The 11,774-nt window shown below is 46.5% G+C and overlaps 1 protein-coding gene across 1 annotated transcript; it reads right to left on the bottom strand.

Annotated features, from left to right (window-relative positions):
* Positions 1-289: 289 nt before the first annotated feature.
* org (oogenesis-related gene) lies at positions 290-5,832 on the bottom strand. The gene is made up of 6 exons (XM_084307331.1): positions 5,728-5,832; positions 5,473-5,541; positions 5,146-5,365; positions 1,231-1,415; positions 511-603; positions 290-403 (listed from the first exon to the last, which is right to left on the bottom strand). Exons 1-6 carry the CDS (start codon positions 5,797-5,799, stop codon positions 371-373), a joined length of 672 nt encoding a protein of 223 aa, XP_084163457.1. The 5' UTR covers positions 5,800-5,832; the 3' UTR covers positions 290-370.
* Between the last annotated feature and the right edge of the window lie 5,942 nt (positions 5,833-11,774).

The raw sequence follows: 11,774 nt of genomic DNA, 5'->3' as shown, positions 1-11,774 counted from the left end.
CACTGCATAACACTGAGGGTTAGGGGGATGAACCACTCGGGACACGCCCTACTGAATGCCCTACTGAATGCAATCACAGCATTGACCAAAAGTCCTGTCGTGCAATTAATGCTGAACAGCTTATGCAGGGCAGTCAGTCACTTGGCTCACCAATGATGGTCAAAGATTGTTGGAAAAACTACAATCTGCTGTATGGCACTGAAATCTCAAGTAAGCTAGACACTGATGCAAAGTAAGCCGACCAATATGTCACTGCCATCTAGTGGAGAGGCAACTAATAAGGCAAATGATTAATAAACAAGTTGACCATTTATTGAAACATAAGACAAAGAAAATAAAATGCACATGAATATAAATGACAGTAGAAGGGCTACATCACTGTGTGGTGGGATGGATCATCTTCCTGTAAGGAACAATATATCATTATTCAGACACCCCCATCTGACCCAGACAAGAAATGCATGTTCACAGAAGGCTATATATAAGCCAATAAAGATGACAAGCATTTACCGTTTTGGTTTGAGGTCCAAATTCAGCTTCAATGTCACTCTCTGTGCCGTTGTGTGAGCAGTACTCCTCGGAATCCGTCTCTTCTACACTGGGCTGAAAACGAGTTCAGAACACATCAGCAAGGAGCTTTAGGGTCAACAAGAACTATGACTCGTCCCTTGATGTGGAGACACATACGCTCAATAAATCAGAGAGACGCTTAAAGATATGCATAATTTGGCCTATGGACATACTTGCACTTAATCCTTTTGATCAGAGCCATCAAATCCACTTATGGGTTATAATAACCTTTAAATCCCTCTAAGGGGAACAGGTTGTAGACATTTAAAAACCATGAAGGGTTTAGTAAGGGGGGTGACAATCCTTTTGAAATTGTATAATACAATTAATTAGAACTCAAGTAAGGATGCAGGTTTGCTTATAGCAGGTTGAGTTTAGCTACATCAAACACTGTTAACATGTTATTTAACCTTCAGTGAGGAAACTCGTGATAGCAACTTCATGCACGTAGTTATACGGCTGCAAATTTTGTCACCGGTCGTTAGTGACAGACATTGCAATGATCAGTCTGGTTTAACCCCTTGTGAATGTGCAGTTACAGAAGTAAAAGAAAACTTGTTTTTGTATTTTGTATGAAGCAAGACTGTATGGAGGGGTGGGGTAATAAATTCTCCATCCAGACAAACTAGATTCAGCTCCCAACCCTTCATGAACACCAACCTGATAGTTGGGGTCCTCCACACTGTCCTCCTCTGCAGCCAGCTCCTTATTGAGAAGAGTCTGCACCCACGTCTGACTCTGCTCCTCTTCATCCTCCTCCTCATCATCATCCTCCTCCTCATCTGCCTCGTACTCCTTTCTCTTGCTGCCCTTCCCACATGGCTTGGTAGGAGAGATGCTCACCTCTGAAAATAAGTCCAAGGTCAAGCCAGCATTTGAGCCCAAAAGTAATTTCACTATTGGCCATTCTGAATCGGATCCTGGGCATAAGAGCAAAATGGCCACGTGGAACATGTTACTGGCAGTCTTCTGCAATAACGGAGCATGGCAAAAGATTTATTTCGCACACCTAGTAATCCAACTACAGTAAAAGCACTGCCGGGCAGACACCGGGTACATTCTAAGGTACAAATCAAACCGAGTTGACAAACACATGTCCTGTATACAATGCATTTTTTCAGATCAATATGGTTTGGCCTATCAATTATCTAAACAACATTTAAGTGTTTGTAGCTATTGTTGCCAAATGTGATAATTTCACCATCTTAAGTCCCATAATTTCAGCATTTTGCAACACATGGCATTAGCAGTTGTAAAGAATGAAGGACAGGGGAGAGGCAAAGAGCATGGCCAAGTTGTCTATTTGAAGCAAACAAATGTTGTTATGACTAATTTTACAATAATTTCCCTCTATACAATCATTTTAATCCTCCAGTACAGGGGAGGAAATTAGGCCACTTTACTCGCCAAATGATTATTTTTTACGTTTGGCGAGTAATTCATGAAGAGCACTCGCCAGTCTGGCGAGTACTAGTAATTACAAAACAAAAAAATCATTCTGCAATCTGCTGATTCGCTCACTGGCACAAGCCGAACTCTGACTCCCCCCTTGATTCCTCCCATTTGCGCCTCATAATAATCCAACCATAACCAATGAACATCATCGTTGTACAGATGCGCTCTAAGCTCCTCCAATGAACACTCATTTTCTAGAAGATGCCGCCCATCTAGGGGAAGTGGACAGATCACTGCGCGCGGACCTACAGACTCCTGCCACCGGCTTGACAACGTAGACAAACTTAGACAAAAACACATCAGTGGATGAAAATTGCATGTAGAGTTGTCGCTTTCGGATATCAGTGCGGTCTGATGGGGGCGAACAACAGCATGCGACGTGTCTCCTTCGAGTCGGATGAGAATGACAAGTTAACCAGCATTAGCCGGCTAGCTACCTAGCATGTAACAAGCTACCATAACGCGCGTTCAACATAGTGGACTATACTGAGCGGCTTTGCTTAAATGCAGCCGAGTGACATTTTATTATTACCGGGTTTCCCCCCATATCACCACTCGCCCATATGCCCTTCACAACGGTGATGTTGTCATACTTGGCATTCAGAATACACCTGCTGAACCCCTAGCGTTGTCGATTCGGTTCCAATGTATTGTCATCTTACAGCACAAGTACAGTACAACCAGAATACATTTGGCATACAACCAGAGTGCAAATGTAACAAGTAAAGTTGTTTTATTTAGCTATTACATTAAAGTGAAATGCTTGGTTCTTTCACTGCCCAACTCAGTCCAACCTAGACCAGCCCAACCTAGTCCAGCCCAGCCAAGCATCTTTCACTGCCTAGTTCAGCCCAACCCAGTCCAGAATAGTTCCCTCTTTCATGTTAATATGTGATATCCTAATATTTTGAAGAGTAGAGACAGTGTGATTAATACATGTTGTATGATAATATTGTGAAGAGTAGAGACTGTTATTAATGTTTTATGCTAATACATATTTTAAAGAGTAGAGACACGGTGTGATTTTTACTATGATTGAAAATCAATTTAGACGAAGACATACAAAGAAGTAATTATCACAATTAGCGATTTTTTTTGGCTGGTAAAAAATCAGTTCGTCTGGTAAAAAAAAAATCAGATACTCGCCAGTTGGCTGGTAAGCCAAAAAGTTAGTTTCCTCCCCTGCTCCAGTACAATAACTAACATTTCCCATCTGGCAACACTGGTTGGTAGCCAGATGACGCATCAAATTGGTGAGAATCAGGTGAACAGGCTTGGGGGGGGGGGGGGGGGGGGGGGGGGGGGAGTTTTGAAAATATGAAACAAAGTGGAAAATCCATTACAGCAGATTTCAAGGTGCTTATGGCAAATGTGTTGCGTAGGCCTGCCACGATAACACATTTTGCTGGGCGATTAATTGCCCCCGAAAATATCGCGATAAGCGATATTATTGCGACCGGTTAGAGAATTTTTTTTTTAGACATTTATTTCCCCAAACTTTTATTTTGAAGCCCACCGCTCCGTCTTTTCCGGTGTTTTAGACTTTTCCCCGGCGCTGCACCTGGACCCTAGTCAGCAGCCCTCACTCATGCGATGTAAACCAGGGACTCGAATACGCATGTTGTTGTTGTTGTTGTAGGATATTGATGCCAAGAGCTATCTGTAGCTACTGCTGGATGGCGTTGGGACAACGCCTCAGTGAACTATTTAGTTTACTGCGACATTTCGTAGTGACTAGTTACCTAGCCAACGGAGGTATTATGCACTGGACTATTGCTGGAGGATTTGTTGATGTCGGGAGCTATCCGTAGCTAGCCGGCTGGATAACGTTACACAATGCCTCGTGTATTAAACTAAGTGAATAGTTGACTGGGTCATTTTGTAACGGTAGCTAACGTTCTCACGAAGGTCCCACACTGACTAGACTAACGTCACGGTGAGGCAATAGCCTCTGTTTACATGCAGGCATTAGCAGCAGCAGCAGTGCTAACTAACGTTACATAGTTACAGAAACAGAAACAGGTGGGGAGGGGGTAGCAGCAGCAGCAGTGCGCGGTGCGCGCTGCATGTCTGTGCTGAGACAGCGAGTGAGAACTCCGCTAAAGAATTGGATCATGATTTTCGGTTTTCACATGACTATTTGATAGCCCGTCACACGGCGCTCAGACGTCTCAGTGGGAGGCGCCAAACGTAAAAACTGAGCAGGAGCAACACTATTGAGAAATGTAGTTAAGCTATGTGGCGTTGCCCCACGGAGCTGCTGTGCTCTGTAGTAAAGCCAGCGGCCCGCCTCCCAACACGGACAGTGACTGACAAGGGGCACTGGTTCCGCCTCATTAAAACAAACGCGCAAATAGCAATTAATCGCGCCCGTCAAAATCATTGCATTAATTTTAATTATCGCGGCAATTAATCGATTTATTGCTTATCGCGGCAGGCCTAGTGTTGCGCATCAGGAGACTCATCTCTGGGATATCACTTTATGATGAACAGGAGAGACTGAAAATGAGGAAAGGTCATGGGAGCATCAAAACCAGAGTTCTTCCTCTACTGGGCATAAATGTGCAAAGCAAATGAAAGGATTCGGATTAAAGCTCTTCACATTCACCTAAATAAGTCTATGACGAGGGGATCACGATGAATCCATAGTATCAAACACTCATTAGTGGACACACGAACAGTCTGAAAAAGGTCAAACCCGGATGGCAAGCCTTGTTGTGCTGCTTCTGAAGCCAGAAGGAGCTAGAGGTATAATATGCCCCTAAGGGGCACTTAACCCAAAAGATTTATTTTGCACATAATCTCAAGACGCAGCCAAAAACGTTGACACGTCCATTTATTCTGACAGTTATTGGGTGTAAATGAGTTTGAAGCCACCAGAAATTAAGCTCCATGAAATCATATAGATGAAAAAACAGCAATATCTTGCATTACAGGGACTGCTACAGTATCATTTAATTGAGCTGAAAATTAACACAAGGATGCATTGTCCGATTAATACATCACCTCGTGAATTGTACAAAATTTCGTTTTTGGTTGAGTCACGCAATTTGCGTGGGAGATATGTGCAATAAATAAAATATAGGCCCGATCGGTGTTGCTATAATGGACGACACATACCTGGAGAGAGTGCGCGACCGATACCAGTGCAGCTCTGAGAGCCCAGGGAGCTCTGCAGGCGCCGCGGCAGCACCGACAGCAGGACGCGGGTGATCCACCGGAGACGTTTGCGGCCTGCAACCCACTGGCGCGGCGGTGTGATCTCTGTGTCGCTAGTGATGGCTTGATCGTCCTTAGACGAGAATCCAAAGAGCCACCAAACCCCACGGAAAGCACGCTTCTGCGCGATACATTGAAAAGGAACACAAATAAACAAACTTAGGTTACAGCAGGCACGGAAATGAAGGCAAAAATCATATTACTTGATGCAAGAAAGGACTACCATACCATTACTCTGAAAGGCCAAAACTGCCAAAAGCGACTGAACACCCCACTGCTCGTCACCACAACGGTGTCCTGCAGGTAAGAATATAGTTTTAGACACTTGAAGAAGTGGTGAGTGGTAACGTAAGTTAGGTAACGTTGCACACAACCAAAAGCTAGCCGCCATCTGGGATACTCTCCAAACGGCCTGTTACCTATCCCTGGGTTACAGTTGAAATAAACGGCTATGACCATAAACGAACACTGTAGTATCATTACCTCAACATTCTCTGCTTGGTGCTGCTGCTCAGGCTCTATGGTGACGGTGTGACTGCTGTGCTCGGATGTCATGGTGCTGCACGTTACACCTGGACCTGGTCTGGTCTGCAGTCAGGAGGGAGTGAGGCGGGACTGATGCACAACAGCAGCGCGAGGTCAAATGTACCGAGGTAACCAATCAGTGCACGCAAAAGCACCTTGTGTGTCATCAAGCCCGACCAATGAGCAAACCCTGCCAATTAACCTTAATATCGTCACGCTGTCGTCATCATACAATTTTGTATGAGTTCTGATACATCTTCACATCTTTAGCCTACTTTCTATAAGTGGTGGAAGGGATAATCAATTACTTTGATTAGTTAAAGGTAAAATCCACCCAAAAATGTAATTTGCATAATGTTATTTCTATAATAGCCTATTGTTGTACAGCTCCGTTTTTCGATTTGTGAATATGATATGAACAAGTATAGTTGAATACCAGAGACAAGACTCTAGTGATGTCATCAAGAGATCAATTCTGGAGCTGCTCCATAGCTATAATAGTAGCTATGGCGATTTTACTGCTGCAGTCATTCTACCAGTCTGTAGTGGCCAGCGTCCTCTTCTATGCTGTGACATGCTGGGGGGGGCTACACCAACTCGAGGGACACCAACAAACTCAACAAGCTGGTGAGGAAGGCTAGCTCCGTGGTGGGAGTCGAGCTGGTCAGACTAGAGGTGATGGCAGAGAGGGGGATGAGAAGGAAGCTGGCTGCTATCCTGGAGAATCCCTCCCACCCCCTCTACGACGAGCTAGTCAAGATGAGAAGCACGTTCAGCCACAGACTCATACCCCCCCGACACTCAACTAACCGCCTCGGACAGTCCTTCATACCAGCGGCCATCAGGCTCCACAACAGTGGGCAGGGACTGCTGCCAGACATCCAACTAGAACTAATAGGAACCTAAAAAGGACAATAAAACTACCTTATGCATACTGCACCTTATGTGAATACTGTGATACTGTACTGTATATTTCAGTTAGTTAGATAGTAAATTATAACACTACCATGCATACTGCACCTTATGTGATACTGTGAATAGTGTATATTTCAGTTAGTTAGATAGTAAATTATATTGACTTATTTGTTTACACAGCTTGTGTTGTTTTTACTGTACCCCATCCCCCATGCTGCTATGATGCCTGAATTTCCCCAAGGGGATCAATAAAGGAATATCTTATCTTATATGGGTACCTTTCCTGATTCAGAGCTGTAAACCCTATATCAGTCAGTCACTAATTAATTGTCAATAGACCAACTTCTATTTTAGGGTTCATTTATAGAAACACCATCATAGAATCACCTGATGGACACATACTATGTACCTGTACTACTATTATTTATTATTTATATACATACAGAACTGCTCCACATGGTTTTTAATATATCATGCTTTAAGTACTGTAGTTTTAATGTAGTTGGTGTTTTTTTATATAGTGGTCTTTTTATTGTAGTTTTAACATTTTTTTTTATATATAGTGGTGAGTGTCTATGTATTGTGACTGTATGTTTGTCTTTCAACCACTGCACAAATGAAGTTCCGAAAGGAAAATAAAGTAATTTGAAGTTTGAAGTTGAAGTTAGAATATAGGAATAAAAAGTGAAAGCCCATTTGAAATTCTAGCTACCTTTTGCAGAATGCGATGGGCTGTTTTACAATTTTTTTTTATTTTCTTTTGATTATCTTTTTCCCCCTCCTTTTTCCGATTTTTCTCCCATCCCACTGTTAGTCGTTATGCCAATTCCCAACCCCCTTCCTGGTTGTTGCGCACTTTCCCCTACTGTTGGTCCGAGAGGCCGGAGACTGTCACATGCTTTCCTCCGACGCATGTGCAGCCAGCCGGCAGCCAGCCTGGCCGCGCAGATTCTCACTGGGAGAGTGTAACGTGTGGGAGGCCGCACTACCTCTCACCAGATCCTACCTTCGCTGAGCAGGCGCCCCGACCGAACTGTAGGGGTCGCTGTCCACAACGCCCAGGACCCACCCATGGCTCCCCTCCCCCTAACTCAGCCAAACGAGTTAGTATAGCGATCAGCCCGAGCCAAGGCAATGCTGACTCTCCGGGAGTCGAGACCGCAGCCTCTTGCATTGGTGACGAGCACAATCTCCGCTACGCCACATGACCGCTTTACAATTTTTAATGTCCCTAACTGACTGACTGATATATAAAAGTCCTCTTCAGCATCATCATCATCATCATCATCATCATCATCATCATCATCATCATCATCATCATCATTATCATCATCATCATCATCATCATCATCATCATCAACATGATAACAAAGTTACAGTTAAAAAATATATATATAAACAAATTCTAATTACTTAAAGGTGGGTTAGGCAATTTTGGAGAAATGAGCAAGAGTGATCTTACATGACCAGCACTTTTCCAGCCTGGCGTCGTGCACTAAATGTTTTCTATACATCCTCAGAGGCACAAACAGCTTCAAGCTGGATTTTTCAAAAAATTATAAAACGATTTCCCGGCCACTGATGGACTGGCGGTTTGGTTCACTGTAGGTGCTTCTCTGATGGACTGGCGGTTTGGTTCACTGTAGGTGCTTCTCTGATGGACTGGCGGTTTGGTTCACTGTAGGTGCTTCTCTGATGGACTGTCGGTTTGGTTCACTGTAGGTGCTTCTCTGATGGACTGGCGGTTTGGTTCACTGTAGGTGCTTCTCTGATGGACTGTCGGTTTGGTTCACTGTAGGTGCTTCTCTGATGGACTGGCGGTTTGGTTCACTGTAGGTGCTTCTCTGATGGACTAGCGGTTTGGTTCACTGTAGGTGTTTGTTTAGAATTGTATGCAAATTTGCAATGCATGAGGGTCATCCTTTTGTGTTAAATGGCTGCTTAAACAAAGAAATGGGGATGAATAGTTCAAGTGTAAAGTTCAACACACTACTGTGTTTGTAATCATTACTATGTAATGTTACAGTTAGTAAATTGGTATGCCCATCTGCTATTTTTTTGTTGGGCTTTTTTTTTATATAAAAAAAAGTTTACAATGCAGTTTGCACATCTTAGTTACTTGAAGATTCTGGACAGTATTTCTCATTGTGGCAATAAATAAACATGCATTTTTTGCATAAAGCAAGCATTTGTCGACTCTCATGTTGATAAGAGTATTAAAACTAGAAAAATATCAGTTTAAGGTAGATTTAGAACAGTTATAGGTTGTGTAGCTCCGCTCTGCATCTACTGTATCAGTACTAGCACTGAATAAATCTCCACATGCACCTTTACACACCTATCCGCCTGGCCACACCCCCATCCGCTCCTCTACATAAGCAGGGGTGTGGCCATACTAACAGCTCCTTCTTTGTTTTCACCACGGCGAGTGTCTGTATACACCACTTTGAGATTAGTGAAATATTGAAAAGGAGCTGCGTTGACATTATTTCTTGTTTTTTCTCTCTCTCACCAATTTTAGAGAAAAAGCGAAGCTATAATGTCTTCATCGAGGGGTTCGAGCACTCACAACGTCACCCTTCACCAGCGGTTCTCCATTGCCGCCTCCGCCGTGCGTCGTGGGGCTGCGCTGACTCCACGGTCGTGGCAGTCAGACGCACCCGAGCGGCGTCCGGTGGAGAGTTTGCCTCTCCGAGGAGCTGTTGAGCCAAGGCCGTCTCCTGTGAGATGGCCTAGTTCCAGCTCTGGTTCCCCCTCCAGTGGGCGGTCGGCCAATAGATCGACGGCTCCTCTGGTAGCGGAGGATCTGAGACGCAAGCTCTTCGCCTCTGCTCACTCCCGTCGTAAGATGGTGAGCTGCAGGGGCGAACGGCCTGGCTTTGGAGAGCTGCTGGAGCCAGACAAGGGTGCTTCTGCTCGGTCTCCTTGTCCGATGGATACGGAGGATTTTATGGAGGGAGCGGAAGCGCTCTTGTTTGACGCCCCGGTGGAGACGTATCACTCTCCCCCTCAGGGTGTGGCAGGGGGTGGTATGTCTCCTTGGGGTCCCTCGTCCTCCGGTGTTGGGTTAGAACCTCCGACTCGGAGACAGGATGCCCTGCTATCAACCGCATCGGATGGTGGCGCCACACTGAGTGGCAGCCTCTCGTACGTGAGGGACGCTGGCTGCGTGGAGGAAGGTGCACATGGGGAATTGCGTGCCTTGTTCCCGGAGCTCATGGCGGCTGCCGCAGCTGCTAATGGCATGCCGTTGCCGCAGCCACTGCCTGCACCTGTCCCTGATGACTTGATAGGTCATCTCTGGCAACGTCGTCCTGTGAGGGAGACAGGCATTGTCTGCCCATTCTTCCCCTCAATGGAGGCCTACGTGCATCAGGGACAGGTAATCTCCCGCATCACCGGCCTTACCCCCACCTACGTGCAAGTCACGCGGGTGGTGGGTTTGATCGAGGGATTGAAGGAAGGGGTGCCTCGGCTTGATAGCCCGATGGCATCTATTCTTTGTCCTGAGGTGGTGTGGGAGCCGTTGCGGAAGCCGGTTCCCCAAGGGAAATCGGCTAGGCAGTTGGCCAACTGGAGTGACCAGTCATTCATCGCCACGACACAGAGCCTGGCTGCGACATCCAACATCGCGCAGCTGGCGCGCTTCATGTCGGGGATGATGGCGGGCGGGTCGGTGTTGGACGATCACCATCCTGCACCAGGTACAGCTGCAGGCAATCGCCGCTGGGAAAGTACGCGCCCTGGCCACTCTGACCCAGCGCCACCTTTGGCTGGAGCAGGCGCGGGTGCCGGAGCTGAAGAGGCTTCCCCTGCTCACAGCCCCCCTCTCCGAAGCTGGGCTGTTTGGGTCAGCAGATGACGGCTGCATGCAGGTACATGGAGGAGGAGCGTGCTGTGCTCCAGCCCCATTTTCCCCCACCCGACGCTGCCGGTGAGGTTCGACGGAGGCCACGTTGTCGGGGATCCGCGACCGTCGCCACCGCCCCCACCGCCGCCGCTGCTGGGCCCTCGGCCAAGAAGGCCAGGAGCGGAGAGGGTGTCTCGACCGCCACAGCCAGCCGACCCACGCCCGAAAGTGACGGTAGGGATCGTCGTGTCCAGGCACCCCAGTACCGTCCCTCCGGGCCTGCTCCCCGTGGGGGCAAACACCGGGCTGTTCGCGGCAGGCGCCGCTAGTGATTTTCTCCCCCTGTTTACCCCTGTTCCCTTCAAATAAATAAAATATACCGTTAACTGGAATATGTTGTGCCTTTACACATATGTTGGATTATGTAATTGGTTTGTCATGATAAACAAATAAAAAAATGCGATTTACCCGGTGGCTACAACAACACACAGTGACTACATGCAGTCACTGTGTGTTGTTGTAGCCACCGGGTAAATCGCGATTTTTTTTATTTGTTTGTCATGACAAACCAATTACATAATCCAACATATGTGTGAAGGCACAACATATTCCAGTTAACGGTATATTTTTTTAATGATTCGTTACGGCGTAGTCAATACTTCCATGCGTATAAATTGAGGAAGGCGAGAACACACAGGGACCTCTGCCGCTCTGCCGCGCGCTGCAACACACAGAGCGGCAGGGTCGTGGATAAGGGGGCGTGCTAGCGCGCGGTCACGTGGGCGTCGTGGCCAATCAGAGAAATGCGGAAGCACAAGTTAGTTGCCTTAAGTGTTCACGCGGGGGGGGTAGGGAGTTCCCTGACTCCTCGCCTGTAATGGTCGGTTGAGTCATGGGATCCCCCCCGCCATAGAGTACGTCACTGGGCGAGTTTCTATTGGTTGCCGACTTCCGTGAGTTCTTTACAGGCTCCATGTGTGGATCTCTGTTATTGTCAAGTTGGTGTCGCGGTGCATAGGAACTCAAGAGTTCTGCTGCGCTCTGTATATATGTATCTTGAGCCTTTGGTCACGTGGCTCAATGTTACATAAACTTTTCAATTTATTGCTCACATGGGAAGTCTCTCTGGGGGTTCCCTGTCCCCTCTTTTATGGAGCAGGTTGACGGGGTGTTGTTTTCCCTCAGCCGCGTCGTATGGGACCCATGTCCGTATTTTTTTCTGTAAAAAAAGCAGCTTCTT

The sequence above is a fragment of the Notolepis coatsorum genome (assembly GCF_963971535.1).
Source record: "Notolepis coatsorum genome assembly, chromosome: 2".
In the NCBI taxonomy this organism is placed as follows: domain Eukaryota; kingdom Metazoa; phylum Chordata; class Actinopteri; order Aulopiformes; family Paralepididae; genus Notolepis; species Notolepis coatsorum.
Note: the sequence above shows the minus strand (reverse complement) of the source record. Positions and strands in the feature narration are given on the sequence as shown.

Excerpts from the sequence above, each read along its gene's own strand:
- org (XM_084307331.1), bottom strand. The coding sequence starts at position 5,799 with ATGACATCCGAGCACAGCAGTCACACCGTCACCATAGAGCCTGAGCAG. Across the intron at positions 604-1,230 it reads TGGAGGACCCCAACTATCAG|CCCAGTGTAGAAGAGACGGA; the intron begins GTTGGTGTTCAT and ends ACTCGTTTTCAG. Across the intron at positions 404-510 it reads TTGGACCTCAAACCAAAACG|GAAGATGATCCATCCCACCA; the intron begins GTAAATGCTTGT and ends TGTTCCTTACAG.